Source organism: Xenopus laevis, chromosome 2S, assembly GCF_017654675.1.
Source record: "Xenopus laevis strain J_2021 chromosome 2S, Xenopus_laevis_v10.1, whole genome shotgun sequence".
Lineage (NCBI taxonomy): Eukaryota > Metazoa > Chordata > Amphibia > Anura > Pipidae > Xenopus > Xenopus laevis.
This window is the reverse complement of record NC_054374.1, coordinates 90068017-90089588: the sequence shown is the minus strand read 5'-3', so window position 1 is coordinate 90089588 and position 21572 is coordinate 90068017. Positions and strand designations below refer to the sequence as shown.

Here is a 21572-nt window from a genome sequence, read left to right as displayed (position 1 = left end):
CTAGTCTAAAGGGGTGGCCTCTGGTACGGTGATCCACTTTATGGGTAAAAAGGTCCCCTGCTATTTGTCTATAATGTCCTCTGATGTACTTGTAAAGCGTAATCATGTCCCCTCGCAAGCGCCTTTTTTCCAGAGAAAACAACCCCAACCTTGACAGTCTAACCTCATAATTTAAGTCTTCCGTCCCTCTAACCAATTTAGTTGCACGTCTCTGCACTCTCTCCAGCTCATTTATATCCCTCTTAAAGGAGAAGGAAAGCCCCAGGGCGCAAAACCCCTCCCCCCTCCCCTGTGTTGCCCATCTTCTCCCACGCGCGTCTTCTTCCTGCTCTGACCGGCGTCTTCTGGCGCATGCGCAGTAGGAACAGGTACCGGTACAGCTCTACTGCGCATGCGCCGAATGTCACAAAGTTTTCCGATTTCACTTCGTGACATTCGGCGCATGCACAATAGAGCTGTACCGGTACCTGTTCCTACTGCGCATGCGCCAGAAGACGCCGGTCAGAGCAGGAAGAAGACGCGCGTGGGAGAAGATGGCGACTGTGAACTCCGTGGACAGGACCTGCGCAGAGGGGTGAGTAACAAGTTAGGGGCATTTGCCCAGGGGGACAGGTAGGCCAGGGGGGAGGAGGGAGGGGGGCAACACAGGGGAGGGGGGGGAGGGGTTTTGCGCCCTGGGGCTTTCCTTCTCCTTTAAGGACTGGAGTCCAAAACTGCACTGCATACTCCAGATGAAGCCTTACCAGGGACCTATAAAGAGGCATAATTATGTTTTCATCCCTTGAGTTAATGCCCTTTTTTATGCAAGACAGAACTTTATTTGCTTTCGTAGCCACAGAATGACACTGCCCAGAATTAGACAACTTGTTATCTACAAAGACCCCTAGATCCTTCTCATTTAAGGAAACTCCCAACACACTGCCATTTAGTGTATAACTTGCATTTATATTATTTTTGCCAAAGTGCATAACCTTGCATTTATCAACATTGAACCTCATTTTCCAGTTTGCTGCCCAGTTTTCCAGTTTAGACAAATCACTCTGCAAAGTGGCAGCATCCTGCATGGAACCTATAGTTCTGCACAATTTAGTATCATCTGCAAAAATAGAAACAGTACTTTCAATGCCCACCTCCAGGTCATTATTAAACAAGTTGAAAAGCAAGATACCTAGTACAGAGCCCTGCGGTACTCCAATAACAACACTGGTCCAATTAGAAAATGTTCCATTTACCACCACTCTTTATAGTCTATCTTCTAGCCAGTTCTCTATCCAGGTAAAAATAGTATGTTCCAGGCCAACATTTCTTAATTTAACCAGTAACCTTTTGTGTGGCACTGTATCAAATGCTTTAGCAAAGTAAATCACATCCACTGCCATCCCAGAATCGAGGTCTCTACTTACATTCTCATAAAAATAAATTAAGTTAGTCTATTACGCATAAAACCATGCTGGCACAAACTCATAGGTCTTGACACCTATGACTAAGCGCCGGAGGGTGTGAAACGCGTAAGGTGGGCCTTGTGGGGTCAGTATGTTTCTGAGTTTTAATGCTAATTTAAATAAAAATATATTTTTTTACTGAAGAAAAAAGCCTTGGGACAGTTATCTTTGGATATAGGAATTTTTTGATTTATTTTTGGTGAACAATATGAAAACAACTGAACTAAAAAAAAGTACTTGGAAGGTGAACAACCCCTTTAAATATGGTTGATTTATCTAATCATTTTTCCACTTCATACAATTTTTTTTTTTATTTGCTGGAAAACATGTCCTGTAGCTTTGATAAGCTGCCCATTTCTATGGGCCAAAAAGGAATCTCTCCATATTCTTTAGCCTGTTATATGATTGTCTCTAAGCACAATTTAGTAGGAAAACCAAATGATACAGTTGCCAAATCATACTTAAAAATTAACATTAGGGTTTTATTAAAAAGCATGAATTGTTGAACTTGGAATTCCAAACGTTAATTGCTCATAAAATTAGCTACTTACCATCCATGTCAAGTCGTTGCATGATGATTGCCAATTCTACTTCACTGGGCATATAACCCAAGGATCGCATGGCCATGCCCAGCTCTTGTTTGGAAATAAAGCCATTACCATCTCGATCCAACACTCTGAAAGCTTCCCGTATCTCTGTTACAAAATAAAACAACATCATATATGAATAATTTCAAGATTTTTCAATCCTATATATGGGTGTTAAAACCTATTAACAGTTACTCATGCTGTAGAACTAACACGAGAACTAAGAATGTTTTCTAACAACCCCTAAGCTTAGCTTTTAAACAGCTGCCTAGAGGAGGCTGAACTCAAAAGAGAACTGCATTTTCCTTTTTCTATGAGTTCCCCAGGGAGCAAAGTATTTTAAAGGTCACTGATACTGTAAAGTAAAGAGAAGCTACAGTCTGATGGCCTCATGGAAACTTGATGATATTTAAATCTTCCATTTAATGATGTGCATGTATTGATTCATTTGTAGTTAAAAAAAATGTGAAAAGTATGAAAAGATCTCAAATGTGAGAGGCTAAATTATTAAATGTCACGGTCAAGAAAAAATGTGATTGCAGGGAAAACTGCTGCGAAATGCAGACAATTTGTTCTGTGCAAAGGTTTGTTTTTTTTAAACTTGTCTTCTTTAAGAAAAACCTCAAAAATAAATATTTTTCACTGGAAAAACAAACAAGCAAAATTCATATTATTTCATTATTTTTCAATTAACTAGTAATAGACTTTACAAGCTGTGTATATCCCAAGTAAACCTTTTTATTATGAAAAAGAAACATGATTATACCTGACCTCGCTGTACTTGCCTAAATGCAGACTTCATCATATACTTTTATTTTCCCACAGGTAGCGGTCAGATGTTGTATGTATGACATTAACTTACATTTTTCTCACGTGGTTTCAATGTAACTTTGTATTCTCTGGGCTTGGACAAAATTATTCCCACAAACCCAACTGGAAACAGATTTTGCTCCTTGTTATTTTGTGTTAGTAATAAATTTAGAGGCACATTTATCAAGCTGTCAAATTTCGAATTCATGTTAGTTTTGTTAAACGTCCTTAAATTTGAATATATTCTAAATTAAATTGGGGGGTTATTTAATGGAAGAAAATTGAATTTCTAAAACTCTGAAGAATTTTACCGACCCGAAAACTTGAATTGAATTCTATTCAAATTCGACCAAACTCAATTCCAGTTTTTTCTCTGAAAAAATACTTGAATGTCAGGAAGGCTACAAACATCACCAAATTGATCACTGGACCTCTCCCATTGGCTTATACAGTAATTATTCAAATAATGTTTGCTCAATTCGTTAACGATAAGGGGTGTATTTATTAAAGGTCGAGTTTCTGTGGTCAAGTTTTTTTTGTGAAAAAAACTCACATTTTTAAGAAATTTAAGCCTTAGACATATGCCAAAAAATATTTTTGCTCAATTCATTAACATTAAGGGGTCTATTTATTAAAGGTCACTTTTCTGTGGTGGTTTTTTTCACACAAAAAAAAATAGAATTTTTAGAGAAATAGCTACTTGGATTTGTGTGTTAAATGCGCCATGACTCGGGATTAACTGAAGAAACTGTGTTATCTAAAGTCATCTTAACGCATTTAACCTTTTCATTAGTATACCAAAGCACCATTGTTTACAATGGTGAACTCTTTAATTTGACAGGATGCTGTGACACAATTTTCTGTGTTAAATGGGATAAGTGGGTTAAATTTGTTTAGATATTATGTGTTAAACACGCAAACCAGAGTGGGTTCAACTGTATTAAGGCCCCAAAAAAATCTAAAAATATTACAGCTAAAACCTGTTGAATTCATGTAAAAGTCAATGGCAGAGCTATTTTACCCATTTGAAGATTTTTTTTGCCCTCGCGAATTTTAGGTCTTTTGGGGTGTTTGATGCTGATTTTCACTTGAAAACTCAAATAACTGGTCAATAACTTTTTCAAGGTTTATTTTTCAATCCAATTATATCAACCTGAATTATTAGTAAACTAGTGAAATTTGTGGATGGGAGTTAGATAGAGTGTCTGTTTTATTCAAAATATGATAACAAGTCTTAGTAAATAACCCCCCAAGTTTTGTAATTTAAAATGAAAAGAAAGTATCATGTTATTTCATGATACATCTTGCCTAGATTAATATGAAGTTGACCGGCACAGATCAACAACCATACAAAACACTTAATTAATATATATTATATAAATGTGGTGCCATTAATGTTGAATGAACTAAAGGGCATTAAAGGACCAGTAACATCAAAATTTTTTTTACAAAAATTAGTTAGAATACAACAAAAAAAACCCACCAAGACAAATTAAATGTTAAAATAGCAAAGCATTTATTAAGAAATAACTTGCCGAAACTCCACTTCCTGTTCTCTACAGAAAAGGCGACACGGCGACCATCCATACTGCAGCGCTCGATTTCTTCTCCCTGGCTATTCACTGACAATGTGTCCTCTGCCCCGATCTCCTTCTCCAGCTCTCGGTGCCGATACCTCTTCCTCGCCGATAGTACATTATCCGTCCTTCGCTACAGTCAGTTAGCGGTGCCTGTTCTACTTCTATTTGCTGCTAGAGGAGGAGTTGATGCTTGTGGTTCTCATACTGGTTCTGCTGGGACAAGTTTCCATTCTTATTCTGTAGGATGGGACTGATGGAGCTGACTGAGGTCACATTGGTCGTCGCACACTCCATCAGCCTGCAGCCGGTCCCTGATCTTCACGTGAATATCCCCAGGTCCCTGTGTTTGTCTGTATGTGTATCAGCGCGATGTAAGACCCTGCCGTGCTCCTGCCGACCCCGCCGCCTTGTATGGGTCTTTGGTGGAGGATCAGCGCGGGAAGTGGGGCATCAGCAGGTCCCCATCCTCTTCTTTCTCTGCCCGCCGTTCGTCCTGCATGATCTCCTCTGCTGTGCGAGAGCCCTATGAGCCTAATGGACCAATACAGGTGCCGCGCTCACTAGTGACCGTCATGCAAGTCATCTGCAGCTGCTTCAACTTAGTAGCTCCATGCGATGCGCTTGGGTTCCAGTGATCCCCAACACAGCAGCTCCCCAGGGCTTTTTCTCTGCCTGGGACCCGGCAGCCTTAGCTTCTCCCAAAGCTACCGGAGAGCTGAATGAATGAGCAGCCAGAGAAGTGGCACGGGGAGCAAACGCTCGTCCACTTCTGCTGATCCATAACTTAGCAGCGACTGCAGCAATCCAGCTGGACAGCTGTTTGTGCAAACCCTGCGCCCTCGCAGGAATTGGTATCGGCACCGGTTCGGCTCCCCCCGCAGACTGCACGTTGGTGTCCGCACGCTTTTGTTTGGAATCGATCTTCCATTCCTGTCCAGCTGGAACCCAAGCGCATGGAGCTACTAAGTTGAAGCAGCTGCAGATGACTTGCATGACGGTCACTAGTGAGCGCGGCACCTGTATCGGTTCATTAGGCTCATAGGGCTCTCGCAAGCAGAGGAGATCATGCAGGACGAACGGCGGGCATACAGACAAACACAGGGACCTGGGGATATCGCGTGAAGATCAGGGACCGGCTGCAGGCTGATGGAGTGTGCGACGACCAATGTGACCTCAGTCAGCTCCATCAGTCCCATCCTACAGAATAAGAATGGAAACTTGTCCCAGCAGAACCAGTATGAGAACCACAAGCATCAACTCCTCCTCTAGCAGCAAATAGAAGTAGAACAGGCACCGCTAACTGACTGTAGCGAAGGACGGATAATATACTGGCAGCGAGGAAGAGGTATCGGCACCGAGAGCTGGAGAGCAGGAGAGCTGGAGAAGGAGATCGGGGCAGAGGACACACTGTCAGTGAATAGCCAGGGAGAAGAAATCGAGCGCTACAGTATGGATGGTCGCCGTGTCGCCTTTTCTGTAGAGGACAGGAAGTGGAGTTTCGGTAAGTTATTTCTTAATAAATGCCTTGCTATTTAAACATTTAATTTTGTCTTGGTGGTTTTTTTTTGTTGTATTCTAACAATTTGGAAAATTTGTAAAAAATTTTTTGATGTTACTGGTCCTTTAAAATAAAATAGTATGATAGCGGTTGCTGGTAAAGCATAGCAATGTTGTACCCTTTCTTGTGTACATAACTACTATTTTGTATAAGATTTGGCACGCCCCACTCACACATTACACATGTTCACACATGTTCTTTATGTCAGCCTCTTCCCTCTGTCTGGGATATATAATTGCGTAAATTAAAGTGGATGTTCCCCTTTAAATTAAAGACAAGCTTTACTCATTGCCGGACCAAGCTGATGGGGCGCCTTAGGCCACCTAGCCGGCCACCATGCTACCCACACTCCCCCACTCGCACATGCGCCATAACAGAGGTGAGAGTGACAGAGGGGAGTGCAGGGGATGGAGGCAGTTAGGGGGCGAGTGACAGGAGAGAAAGGAGATGGGAGTGACAGAGGGAAGGGCAGGGATGGAGACAGTTAGGGGGCGAGTGACAGAAAGGAGAGGAGGGAGACAAAAGTGGCAGAGGGAGCATGAAAACCTTGACTAAGGATAGGCAAAAGACCCTTTAACAGGTACCTGCCCAGCGTCCCTCCATTGTTGCGCCCGTGGCAGATGCCTCTTCTACCTACCCCTTGTTCCGGCCCTGTATATAAGGCATAATTAGAATTGACTGAGAAAATACTGATCAAAGCTGCTTGTGCACAATTGAGAAACATAACAGAAATGTTCAGCCATTAGATCTTAGGTGTCAGGTTAACTGCTAACAAAATGGAAAATTAATTTACATATAAAGTAGCCAAATATATAACCTTCTACTAAATGATAAATTATACTGGAAAATCATTGTTTTGCACTGAGCATGTGCAGTGTCGGTGACTCTCAAATGATGGCCTCTCAAGGCCAGAAGATGGGAACCTGCACAGGTTATTACTCAACTCAGCAGCAGTGCTCAGCACTGACACCCATCTGAATTACCAATACCCAAAGCTAATTGCATTTGAGAACTAATGAGTCAAACTTTCTTTTCCACACCAGAATGAATAATTTCAACACATAAGATTAGACTTTTATACCTTACATGATTGGTAAAAAAAAATATTGGCTAATAAATCAGCCCTTTAACCTTCCCCAGTTTGAATTTTGCACATTTGCCATTCAGTATCAATTGAAATCATGATCATGTATATTTGCCTTTTGTTAAGAATAGAACCATCTGAAGTATCAGGCAGAGCAGTCATAAAACTTACTAAAGTCTTCATATATATGAATAAGCCACCAAAACCAAAACTAAATACAGCTGCATATTAAAGTTTGAGCTTGAGTTTTAATTGCAAACATGTTTTCTGCAATTTGCTGCAATTTATGATTAAATCTGCCTCTTTGTGTTAAAGTTTTAGCACACTTTATATATGTAATTTTAAAGTAAGTACTACATTTGTACAGTAAATTAGCTATACAAACATCTTTACTCTACGGACTACAGTTTCAGTTCTCATTTAGCATGCACATCTGAACTGACAGCAATTCAGTTGGGTATATCTTGCTTCTGGTTTTTATGGATGACTGTATGTGTTAGTTCTGATGTCTGGGTTACTATACAGAAAAACATAAAATTTTCAACATGCAACTGATTTTAAGCGGAAAGTAAATTGGCTCCTGATTCAACTGAACAACGGGGACAAATTATTAATGTTTTTTTTCAATTTCTAAAAGCTATGGATGATACTATTTTGTTATTTCTAAAACCACTAAAATAATAATGTTTATAAATGGTCCTCTATGGGGCCCAAATACTAACAATTTTTTTATTTTTCCACAAATCACAAAAAACTGTGCCTTTCTCAGTTTTTAGAAAAGCACTAAAAATGTGAGATTTATCAAATAAAATAACGTGAAAGCCTTTTATGACACACTTCTCCAAGTAAAAGTTGTCAAGGTGCTATACAAGTCAATGGGTGGAGTGCTGATCTTATTGGACCATTTTTAAATCAATCAGAATGATAGAGGCTTTTGAATTTTTTTTTGCTACAAATTGCCTGAAAAAACAAATTTTTGGTCTAATTTTGGTCCAGTGCATTTTTGTTTGTATTTTTTAATCTAAACCTTTAATAAATTCAATGACAGTCGTGGTTTTAGAGTTAGTGAGTTTAGTTGTGGTTTGAAAGCTGTAAAACCACTTAAATCCAAGCTTTAAGCCTCCTCTGCATGTGGGTATGTATGTGAATGTGATAGGGACATAGCATTTTAAATTATGTATAATATAAAACTGTGGAAAATGTAGGTGCTATACTATTATTATTATTACACTTTTATATGTTTATATAGCACTAACATATTTCAGAGTGATTTACAAAGATTTTACATCATTCACAACAGTTCCTTCCCCATTCGAGCTTACAATCAAACTTGTCTAATCAAAATGATTTATTTAAACTTTGGGGTTTTATTACATCATTTTGAGGAATTCAGTTTAATACAGCAGATGCAGTTGTCTCTTGGGCAAGTGAGTCCTTTACCATGTGTTGAACCCTTGTCCAACATAACCTGCTCTCACCTACCCATAGTTCAAAACTGGCACAGATCTTTGAACCCCTAGAATCTGGATTGATATGTTGTGCCTGTTTGCAATAGGTTCATTACACTGGAATTCTGAGAGAAAATGTAAAATTGAGGGTAATAAAGGACAAAAAATATTAAGAGAATAACAAATTGTATAGTTAAATGATACACAATACATTTAAAGCTCAAAACTGATCATGTTAGGAACAGCATTGCTGCTTGCTAATTATGGATGATAGATTTGTACACAGTAAATTCCATCTCTATATGAAATCATTATGCTTAAAAGGCAGTTTAACCATTCATTAAGATCACTTTGCAAAGAATTCTGTATGTTGACTCTCACAAGTGAATAGTAAATACTGAGTGACTATTAAATAATGTGAAGAGGCTGCACCAGTATTGTAACTCTCAAATGTGTACTGTACGTTAGATATGTTGCTGTATGATAACAGCTGCATCAGTAAATTATCTCTAATTGACCTTATAAAACATACATACATACATAGAAAACATGCATATGGCAACTATAATAGGAGATTCACATTACCTATGCTTGTTCATTTATCTTTTCTCTAAAATAAGAAACACTGAATGAATATATTTGATTTAATGACAACTGGGTATACTACTAAAATTAAAATACTTCTTTCCTCAGTTTACCTATGCTTGTAGACTGGATGCTGACGCAAGATACAAAATAGCAACATTTAACATTTGCTAATGCTTTGCTTGGAAAGAATATGAATCGGTTGTTGACCTTTTTGGTCTTCTTTGGCCTTAATTTATTTGTTCCATGTGTGGCAGAACACATCAGCAAAACTCATTAAACCAAAACAAAGTAACTTGTGTCCAAAGTATTCCTTCTTGAGATAATGAAGAGCACATTTGGATTTAAAGTTCTGAATGTAACTAGGATAGTATGGGCAACTGCAATAAACCACAAAAACAAACATTAGTGCAAAAGCACAGATCAGAATGCTGGTCAGGGAACATATTTTACTCAGAATCCATTGAATAACTTATTATACTTAAATTACTGAAAAGGAGTTCAGATCCAAACCACTATATATAATGATTGCATATTAATGGTAATTTGATGCAAAATGTTTTAACAATGACTCACATGAATGCCAAAAAGATAATTGCACTTTCTATTCATGTATTTTTATCACGTATCAATTTAAAGCTCAAAATTGATGCAGTGTGCTCACTTGCAAATGTATTAGCTGGGTGAACCAGTGAACACAATAGAATTATGATTGAAGGTAAATTTTAGCTTGGTAAAGTTAATTCTATGAAGTTATAATTTCTAAAGGAAAAATCCTTTTTTCAATATTAGGTCAGTGAATTGTGCAGAACATACTTTTTTTCCATTGTAATTAAGAAATATGTGTGGTTTGTATTCTTGCACTAAACAGGGCAAAATCTAAAATGAAAAACAAAGTCACATGCTACTTTTTGAAATGGTTTTTCGAATGCGTATAATGAGCAGACCATTATCTCAGGGCATAGTGGATACCTCTTTGCCACTAATAGTTTCTTGTTTTCTCTGTCTCTAAAATACTTCTTTTTAGCACATCTACCAATAAGCAGCTCTTCCATTAAAAAATGTAACCAAAATGATTTTTCCAAGAGGTAACGTGCTAGAAGAGGACATCTGTCTGTCTGAATTTGAGGCATACATCTCTGTGTAGATACAGATTATGGCTACTCTACTCTTCCTGTTTTGAAAATTAAACTCTGTGTGGATACAGATTATGACTACTCTACTCTTCTTGTTTCAAAAATGAAACAAATGCAGCATTTACAATTCTTCCATTTTGTTATGCAAGTGTTTATTTGAAAATTTTACAACATTTATTCCACCTAGGATTCTTGTTATAGGTGTAAAATAATAGAAAATGATCTGTGATCCATTTTATTCAATAAAGGCATGTGTAGTAACTGCTGCATTTATGAATTTTAACTTCTGTAGTAGCCCTTTAGTAACCATTTTATATGTACAATATAATCCCATCAAAATTTCTAATACCTATTTATTCAGTCACATGGAGGCTTTCTGATTCTGAGGGGGAAAACACAATTACAGAAAATGTTCTATAGTCCTCAGAGCAGTTTTAATGTAAATGAACTTAAGAATTGATTCATTCATTTTATCATTTGATTTTGTTTAATAGAATAGTTTTATGTTTTTGGCTTTTTGTTATTAGTACAGTACATGTAAGGTTTGCGTGTGCCACCAGACACTGTCAAATCAAGGAATACTCCACAATGCACATTCACTGATCAAAAAAACTTTACATTTTTCTAGTTGGACTTTTAAAGGGGAAAACACAATTTTTTTTGTAAGACTTTTTCGAGATTAACAAAGCCCTGATGGTGTTAAAAATCAGAATAAAAAAAGTACTCTATCAAACCTGCCTAGGTCATGTAAAAGTCAATGGCAGATGTCCTGTTTACAATTGGAATATATTTGTGCTGGGTTGTGTTCAATAATTTGCCACAAATTCGTTTGTGGAGAATTTATTCACCCATCACTTGTATCCGCCTTTTAATTTTTCAGTAAATGAATTACCCATATATTTCACAAAAGTGAACATAACAGAAAAATTGACAGCAGAACATTGTTGTGGTGTCAAAATTGTATATTCCCTTACGTCCCATACGGCAGCACCATGAGATCTATTTTGGCCTTCCTGCCATGTAGGACAAGTGGATAAAGAGTTAAAATGCTAACAGCCTGTAACCCTTTGGCAGCAATACTCCCTCCCTATTAAAATTTGAAGCATGTATTTTGTATGGTTACTTTTTAAAAAAAAACACTAGCGTGCATAGCAAGTTACTACAACTTATATGTGGGGTTACAGGCTCCTTATCCACTTGTCCTACACGGCAGAAAGGCCAAAATAGATCTCATGGTGCTGCCGAAGGGAAAAATAAATTACAGTGGGGGGCCCATTTACTTAGCTTGAGTGAAGGAATAGAATAAAAAAAAACTTCGAATTTCGAATGTTTTTTTTGGCTACTTCGACCATCGAATGGGCTACTTCGACCTTCGACTACGAATTGTATGATTCGAACTAAAAATCGTTCGACTATTCGACCATTCGATAGTCGAAGTACTGTCTCTTGAAGAAAAAACTTTGACCCCCTAGTTCGCCACCTAAAACCTACCGAAGTCAATGTTAGCCTATGAGGAAGGTCCCCATAGTCTTTGCAATCTTTTTTTGGTCGAAGAAAAATTGTTCGATCGACGGATTAAAATCCTTCGAATCGAACGATTCTAAAGATTTAATCGTTTCGATCAAACTAATTGCTGTAAATACTTCGACTTCGATATTCGAAGTCGAAGGATTTAACTTCGACAGTCGAATATCGAGGGTTAATTCAACCAAAATATTCGACCATAAGTGAATTTGTCCCTTATAAGTATAAATTTACTCATTTCTGGGGTAATGACTTTAACCTAGATCTTACTGTAAGTGCCATGATCTTCACAGACTATGCATGATGGCACTGAACGAGTGAGAAACCAGTGGCAATCTAATCTTCATAGTAATTATTAGTAGAGTAACTGCTTTATTACATTGAAGACCTATTAAAATGAAATACATTTCAGAGCAGATTCTACCATTACAACATATCTACATTATGTTAAACCAGCATCTGTGAAATACATAAAATTACATCTCATAAGTATGTTCGCATACACTGACAGATTTTTCTCAGCTCCTTATTGGTCCAAGTGAAGATACTTTAATTGTAGGACAGAACAGTTAATATACTCTCTGTTATTTTGTGACCTCTTGAATATTTCAGTATTTTAACATTTCGCTAGGAGAAAAAAATGTTCCTCAAAGTTCAATAATTCAAACATCTTCAATAATTTAGCAACATAACCAATCAATAATAAGCCAGAGAAGTCCTCTCTTTAACCCCGATAAAGTTATAAATATTACAGTATTTCTCCCGGTTTACAATACAGATACATAATACAAAGTACAGAGTACATATGCAAATTTGCCAAAATTTCCAGTACAAAATTTAAAAAACTTAATTGTATTTAGAGGCTTTTTGAACAGTGCCCAAGATCCCTTATTATTAAGCAGATGCCATAGGAACAAATGTGACCACTAACAAGGGCATGTAAATATCCATTTATTTGGCAAGGTTGCCATAGAAATTGGTCTTTCCAGATCTAGCCTCCAACATGGTTGATCAAACCAGGCTGATCTTTTCATTTGACCACCAGGTCAATGAGGTCAGTGATGAAGTCAAAAGTCTTACATTGTGACATTGATACAATATTATGTCCTGTTACATTAAGGAGTGCTCCACTATCTTTAATTCCACGTATTCCTACATTAAAGATTGTACAGGTATGGGACCTATTATATAGAATGTTTTGGACCTGGGGCTCTCCAGATAATGGATCATTTTGTAATTTGGATCTTCGTTGTTTCCTTAAGAAAAAAAATGGATATGAGTTCCTCCAAAAAATAAATCAAAAAGAGTAAAAATAAAAATATATTTTTGTTATCTTCATACCTTAAGTCTACTAGAAAATCATGTTAAGATTAAATAAACCCAATAGACTGGTTCTGCTTTTGAAAAGAAATAATTATATCTTAGTTAATAGTTACTTACAAGTTACTGTTTTATTATTTCAGCAAAAAAGGAAATCATTTTTAAAAATTTGGATTATTTGAATAAAGTGGAGTCTATGGGAGATGTCCTTTCTGTAATTCCAGATAACGGATCCCATACCTGTAGTCATACATATATGAGTGTTGGCTTATCCCACATACAAATATTTAACAAAAAAGTTTACTATTTATAGTAACTTACCATCTAGCTCTTCCACTGAGATATTGGCAAGCTGTTCACTATCACTACCAGTGGAAAGTGATCGATTCAAATAGTTATTTCCTTTGTATAACAGGCCAGCAGTCACATGGTGGAATGGCATCTTCTCCCTTGACATGAAAGGAAACATATTATAAATTAACATAACATTATCCTTTATAAGCAAAAAAGTATGTATATACATGTGTATGTACATCATGTACACGTGTCCTCCGTTATTGAGAAAACAAAAACACACAATTATTTTCTTAATTATTAACCATGACCATTGACCAGGTAATGAGTGAAATAAAAGGAATAACTAAAGGATTTCACAAGATCAGCTGCCATATTGATAACATAAGCCGCATAAGTTGCATTATGACTGCTTCTTGCAACATGCATGAGCTGTATGGACATCAAGTTCAGCACCCATACCCCCACCACCCCTTATTGCTAGGAATTTATGGCACAATTAGAAGTCCCTGTCTTAAAGAAACAGTTCAGTGTAAATATGACTATGAAGATTTTCATTCATCCAGGTCATGGTATATCTGATAAGTAATTCTAAAACAACTGGACTTGCTGAGTAATCAATGAAGACGTTTCACTACTCATCCGAGCAGCTTCTTCAGTTCAACTGACTGGTGTGTGAAATCCTCAGCATATAAACTCTTCCACTAATAAAATCACAACGGCACTTTGTAACTTTTCAGAGAGATGACATCTGAAATTCACAGAGGTGTTGATTCTGTGTAGTTACTGATGTTATTCTTTATTTTATTTTAAATATGATGTGGGAAATATGAGGACCTAGCCTATGATTAAGTATCAGTGTGATATGAAACGTGTAAGGCTGACACTTTGTATACCGGAAAAAAGTAACATATTTTTTGACAAATCTGCCTGGAGGAGTGATCTTTGGAAGTGCCTGCTCATTTCGTTTGCCATTGTGATAAGATTATCCAATGTGTCATGCAACTCCTAGAAACTGGTGTCACTTGTGAGAGTTGCATGAATGGATGTGTAAAGTGTTCTGAAACTGCCGGGATACAAATGTTAGAACAGTATTGTATGTAGCAGACAGGTAGTCTCAAGGCCCCCGCCTCTGTTCAGGGATGGTTTCTGTCAGGAGCTACCTGGGATCGAACTCTGAACTTTACACTTACAAGCTCCTGCATTTTCTTATTGAGCCACTGGAGACCTTTGGATTCTGTTTCTATTGGTATGATTAAAGACGTTCTACCTTTTACGTTTGCTCACCTCCTCCTCCTCCTTCTTGCTCTACCAGGTGTTGGTAAAATGTTAATTAAGGGCCTTTATAAGCCTGTTACTAATGTTACTCCGGGGCTTGATCATTGAAGCTCCCAAGCTAGATCCTGCGTTCTCCTTGTTCCTGTGACTCCTGATTCCTGCTTTTGTTCCTGAGATTCCTGCTTTTGTTCCTGAGATTCCTGCCTTGTTCCCTGTGCCTTTGTTCTCTGCTACAGTTCCCCTTACCTGCTCTCTGTTGGACCTCCTGGTAATTGACCTCGGCTTGTTTACTGGACTACCCTCTGCCATCAGCCTGCCTCCGACCTCGGCCTGCCATACGGACTTGTTTTGCCATCAGCCTGCCCCCGACCTCAGCTTGTTTCTCGGACTTGCTTTATTGTTGCCTGCCCTTGGCCAACAACCTGGTGTAAGAACTTATATTATTTATCTTTTGTTCATCTGTTATTTTGCCATACTTTTCATTATTAAAATTCTATTCTGCAAAACATGTTTCCGGCCTATCAAAACCTCAAATACCCGCTGTACTCGTGTTATACAGCACCAAGGCTCCTAACTACCAGCCACTCACCTGTGGCCAAGCCTGACAGGTTTCTCCACCTTGACCTGAATGGCTTCTTTCACACCTCACCTCAATCCAGCGATCTTCTTTATCCAAGATTTGGACATTGCTCTCTTCAAAGGAATGTTCCTTGTCTTTTAGGTATAGAAAGACAGCAGAGTCTTGTCCTATAGAGTTTGCCCTCCTATGCTGAGCCATTCACTTGGTGAGCAGTTGTTTTGTCTCCCCAAGTATAGATCACTACACTGGACTGCGTATACCACATAGCTTTGTTTTTCTTTCGGAGTTGGATCCTTTGGGTGTACCAATTTTCATCGCAGTGTAATGCTAGGTTTGAAAAACAGGGACGTGGTGTTTGTTGAAAATCCTCCTGAGTTTCTCCGACACTCCAGTTATATATGGGATGACTATGTTTTTCCTACTATGTGTCTCTGGGGGTTATTCCTTTTGGTGTTCCTGTTGGGCTTGGTTGCTGCTGTTTTAACAAAGGCCCAGTCTGGATAGCTCACACTTTCAAAGCTCTTCTGAGATGTTAGAGGCGTGGCCTTCGACACCACCTGTCTACTACATACAATGCTGTTCTCACATCTGTAATTGGATTAGTTAAAGAGTGTGTATGCCCTGGACTTCCCAGACCAGTCAGTTGAACTGAAGAAGCTTCTCGGATGAGTGGTGAAACTTCTTCAATTCTGGCAGTAAGGGGTAAGTATGTAGTATGGGGCATCTCCCCAGGGGGGTAGTTAGCCTGGGGGGAGGAGGGAGGGGGGTCTACCTGGGGTGGAAGGGGTACAGGGTTTTTTCAGGACAGGTTGAATTCTCCTTTAAGTTAGTTTGCTTCTAGCCTTAGCTGTGTGCTGACTATCAAAAGCAACCTAACTTAACACTTATGTCCCAGGTCCCCCCCCCCCCGGCTAACTAAGATATTAGAGAGCTGCAAAGGAGGAAGTGGTGTTCTGGCTATTACGTTAGACAATAATTCACACCAGATTTAATTGTCATGAGTGCAACTGCTCTGTGAATGGGTCCCAAGTGCTTATGGTTTTTGCACACAGTTTCATGGTAAATAAATATATGTAAATAAAGCTGATGCTAACTCATGTCATGCAGGTCATGGTAGTCAGTGTAGATAGCTGCCAATTATGTCTGTGCTCAACTAGAACTGCAATGCACCACCTTACACCACATCAGCAGGAGAACTTCCTCCTTTACATAATTATTTCTCCCATCATGCAATGGATTTGATCCACTTAGCAACAGATTAGGGGATGAGTAGTGATGACACACAACATTTCAGACAAGATCTCATTCTGCAGCCAAATATATTATAAATCAACTTTAAGATGAAAGAAAACCAGTAAAAATATGTAGGAAGTCCACCTGTATTTGGTTGTGCAACTGTACCAGGACTGCTACAGCTGTTTTTATTATTTATGACCACAATACCAGCGTGATATAACCATTACTGTTAACTGTTACTTACATAACACTTAACAGTCAGCCTTTGTATCAGTTTCCTCAGCGTGCTGCCTTGAAAAACGAATCCCCCACCTGACCTGATAGCCAAGGGCATTACTCCATTACAATCAAATTACCGGTACAGCTGCGACAATAACGTGTGTTTTTTTTAATTTTTAAATGTATTTATTTAAATAAAGTACTTATTTAAAAAAATGGGAGGGAGAGTGCAGTGGTGATCCTGGTCTTCACTCTTCAGCCAACCCATCTCGTGCCTTTTTTTTTAAATAGCCTCATTTTGAAGGAATCAAAATAACAGCTAATCACAAACAAGGTAAGTTAACTCCACAAGACACCATTGTGCATCATAAATTAAAGGGGAACTATCATGAAAATGTAATATATGCATAGGAAACTTTCTAAATACAATCAAATTAAAAATGCTCTGCCATTTCTGAAATAATCAAGTTTACCTTCACTATTCCTATCTCAGCATCTGTTTCTCTTCATTCTCTCTTCATGCAGCAGTTATTTCACTGGGTCAAATACTTCCCCCTACATTTCCTAACATACGGCACATAAACTATACACTGGGCTCATGTGTAGGGCAATATAACAACTCTATTTTATTTTATTAAGGTTTGCCGGGCTTGTGTAATGTAATGTATTAGCTGCAACATATACGTCCATTGAACTTTAACTTCCAGCCGTATGCAAATTAGGAAACACTAGTGAAACTTCGCTTAGATTGCTGCAGTAACGCTAGTGCTACTTTGCCAGTGTTCGTCGCCCTGGACGCAACTTCAGATTTATGTGAATTAGTGTTGTCCTGGCGAATCTACGTGTTGCGATGTGAGCGAAGCCATCGCTAGCAAATTTTCGGAGGTTAGTGAGTTTGCCCATTAAATCCAATATATATTATGGGGGCTCCTTTTGCCTAGAAGATGATTTGACTTTTGCACTGCTACTCCACCATGACTCTGTAAGGGCTGAAGTCCCTTCTGGTCCATTCTCTCAAATGACCTCTATAATATTAGGATGACAGCTGATTTGTTCTTGCAACATTTCTGCATAAGCCCTAGTTATTTCTTCATTATCTGGCAATTTTTTAAATTATATACAAGTATAAATATATAATTATTTACTGCATGTATGTGCAGCTAACCACTTCCTTATATTTCCAAAGCTTAGAAAGCTGCTAAGGAGTAAGAAATAATACAAGGAATGGATATTCATGTCTATTTGATTTTAATGATTTGCTCAGTTAGGCAATAGCAGGTGTTTAATTGGATCTGCCAAGGAGGTAATCAGCAGTTACATTGCGGTTTATGTATCTCTAGCTCAGAAATGGAGAATAAAACATTCAAATTCAGATTAATTGCCCTTAGTAAACACCTGTTTGAACAAAGCCAGTAGCAAAAATAAGATGCGGTTTGCAAGCAGATATAATATTTGAACTGTTTATTAGAATTGCACACTTAGGACCTCATATCTGCAAAACATATTTTTTGCTTGTCCCATAGGCTAATCATCTATAGGCTAATCATCTGTATTTAACCAATCTGTCTTGTGGCTGCCAGGATTCCCTTCCCAATGTGTTCCAATAGTGTGAGCCCCCCACTCACTTCTCACATAGGAGGATTGTACCCCATAAAATAGAGACAATTGGAGGGTCTGTGCCTATATATTATATATATATGCTGTATGTCTAGATAGATAGATAGATAGATAGATAGATAGATAGATAGATAGATAGATAGATTAGATAGATAGATGCAAAAGTATAGGTTCCCCTTGACAAATTAAGTATTTAAATTACTTTGTAAGTAAAATTGGCTTGGCCCCCCCAGGGACGTGGGCTCTGCGTTATCTGTAGTTACACCACTGGGGTGGATCCATTATATTTTAGGGGTTGTGTGGCAACCAGTGGCACAATAAACAAGGAATGGATTTCACAAAATATCAGCCAATTCTGAATGTAAAAAGTCAGACAAATATCCTAAATGTACCTCAAAAGCCACCATGAGTTAAAGGATTCAGAATGGCCCTTGCAGTCCCATGCCTAAAACATTAATGAAAATCTGTCAGTAGAAGAAGATCCAAGAAGATCTTGGAACTAGAAGAGATGTGCAAAAAAAAGTGAGCAAAAATCCCTGCAACAAGAGCTGATAGACCCAGGGCTGGATTTACATAGCAAGCACACCTAGGCCTGCTGTCGTTCCTCACCCTGTCCTCTCCCCTTTATTTGCGCAAATTTTCAGAGCATTGGGGATTGACGCATGGGAAGTTTAAAAAACTATTGTATATCCTGCGCATCCCCAATGTTTCTGAACCAATGTGGGTGTGGTTGAGCAGCATGCCGCCCCCTAAAATCCTGCCGCCTTAGAAGCTGTGATCTGTGCCAAAGGGACTGTTACCTTATACTAAATTACTTTTGCATGTCATAATTACTATTTTTGATGTTTTAAAGTTTGTGACATGAAATAAAATGTAACTGTGCCTTAATATTCGCAAATATGTTGCTTTTAAAACTTGCTAATTACTACAGTTTTACTACTTTTCAAATATATATATATATATAAAACTACTGGATAGGTGCACTCAATCTATAGAGCAAAGAAATCCGCACTCATAGGTCTTTTGTGAAGAAAAAAATGTGTTTATTCAACGTTTCGGCTCTTAGACTCAAGCCGTCATCAGCCTTCCTGATGACGGCTCGAGTCTAAGAGCCGAAACGTTGAATAAACCCATTTTTTTCTTCACAAAAGACCTATGAGTGCAGATTTCTTTGCTCTATATGTATATATATATATATATATATATATATATATATATATATATATATATATATATATGTAGGGACTTATAGGATATCCTATCCCTATAGAGTTAATCCCCTACCTTTCTATCTAGTTTCTCTTATCTCTTGTTGTTGGGCAAAGCCCTTGCAATTGGTTAAGTGTAACATCCTCACCTATTGGACAAAGAGTGTAATGACTCCCCTAAAAGAAAGGTAGGCCCAAGTTTCAATTGTGTCCACAAATCCCAGTCGGCTCCCACTTGTATCCCTCCAAGTCCGCAAATTTGTCACTGAAATAAAAAAGCCAGCGCCAAAGGCACCGGAGACAGACAAACAGGCAAATAGGGTAATATTGTTTTGCGATGTTGCCACCTCTTGTGTGAGAAACAGACCAATTGTTTCACCATATGTGTGTTACCCTCATTTGATGTTAACCTCCACCAAAGAGTTAAAAACTTTCCTTAGAAACTTGTTTAGGTGGGTACTCACAAACAGGGAATATCAGCTTGCACGTAAAATCATGAAGCGCTTCTCCTTGTGTAAACTGTGAATCAACATGCAGCAGCGAATAGTGTAAAAATACCTTTTTAATATTTTTAAAAACAAAACTTAAAATGCACTCACATGGCAAAAGTTTATAGAAAGCATATCTATGCACCGTCCTCCTGGAGGCTCCCCCTGTATGCACCCGTCCGCACAAAGAAAGTCCCAAAAAGGTCAAAATAACAAGAACAAGAAGTCGCAAGACGAAACGCGTAATGCAGGTGACGTCACTGGAAGGCGCCCAGCATCGCACACGAGGAACGAACGCAAAGAACCGCTTCTACACCTTCCCAAGTTATTTTGACCTTTTTGGGACTTTCTTTGTGCGGACGGGTGCATACAGGGGGAGCCTCCAGGAGGACGGTGCATAGATATGCTTTCTAATGACTCCCCTGCCACACTGCTATATAGTGTTGTGCAGGGAGTGGCCTCTTCCTCTTTGGCTCCTGGTATCTGTGCTGCTAGGTGTTTCCCATTGATTTAGATACCCAGCGACTACAGAGCACTCGGAGTGGTGTGTTAAAATATTTAAACTTTAATAATCCATTTTAAAAAGGTAATATCAGCGCATCAGCATACTGAACATCAGATCATCAGCTTAACGCGTTTCATGGCTTCTCGCCACTTCTTCAGAAGCATTCACCTGATCCCACTACATACCTACAATTAAATAGCTATAAACCCCACCCATTAAAAACATTAAACATTACGTATCACTATGAATTAGATCATATATTACATTCAACAGGTATGCATATTAATTGGAAATATTTCTTAACATTAGTATTATACTGCATATATTACATTCATAAAATATTAACACTGTCTTTAATTCCAATTATACAATTTAGAACAGAAATCTACAGTACAATTTGGCAAAAGGGAAAGATATATAAATTAGTCAATAAATCACTATTTTATTTATTATCTTGTTTTGTTATATTATTGTACGATTGATTGAAGCCCATGAAACGGCCAAAAAAAATATATATATCCTTCAAATTAATAATAACAAGTTAATTCCCAGTCCTTATTCAAGCCCCCTTCACATTCCAAAGTTTTTAATCGGTAAATCCAGTATGCCTCTTTCCTCAATCTTTTGTCATAATCCCCTCTTCTAATCTGCGGACGAGGTTTATCAATGATTTGGAAGGCCACACTCTTCTTCCCATCATGCTTCTCTATCAAATGTCTGGATATTGCGGATTTTGTATCTTTTCTATCTACCGCTGCCAGATGTTCTAAGAAGCGGGTACCTGCTTTGCGTATCGTCTTCCCTACATACTGGGACCCACACTCAAAAGTGGCCAGGTATACAATACCTTGAGACAAACAATTAAAATATTGGTTTATCAAGAAAGAGTGGCCCGTATTGGTACTTACAAATTCTTTAGATTTCTTAATATATTGACAAGAACCACATCTAATTTTACCACAGCCGTAATTACCAAGATACTTTAGCCAGTTTTTAGAAGCTGTTGTAATTTGTAAGTACCAACACAGCCACTCTTTCTTGATAAATCAATATTTGAATTGTTTATCTCAACA

General features: G+C 38.1%; 1 protein-coding gene across 5 annotated transcripts in view; it reads right to left on the bottom strand.

Moving 5' to 3' along the window:
• Positions 1–21572, bottom strand: part of caln1.S (calneuron 1 S homeolog) — a 154682-nt gene that overhangs the window by 85996 nt on the left and 47114 nt on the right. For 4 of the 5 annotated variants that reach the window (XM_018249678.2, XM_041584120.1, XM_041584121.1 and 1 more), the window contains 2 exons: positions 13396–13523; positions 1994–2137 (listed from right to left, as the gene is read on the bottom strand). In XM_018249678.2, coding sequence (XP_018105167.1) covers positions 1994–2137; positions 13396–13516 — 265 coding nt within the window. In that variant the 5' untranslated portion in view covers positions 13517–13523. Of the gene's footprint in view, positions 1–1993; positions 2138–6561; positions 6645–13395; positions 13524–21572 lie in introns of those variants that run through there. The other variant, XM_018249680.2, reaches the window with a different exon arrangement.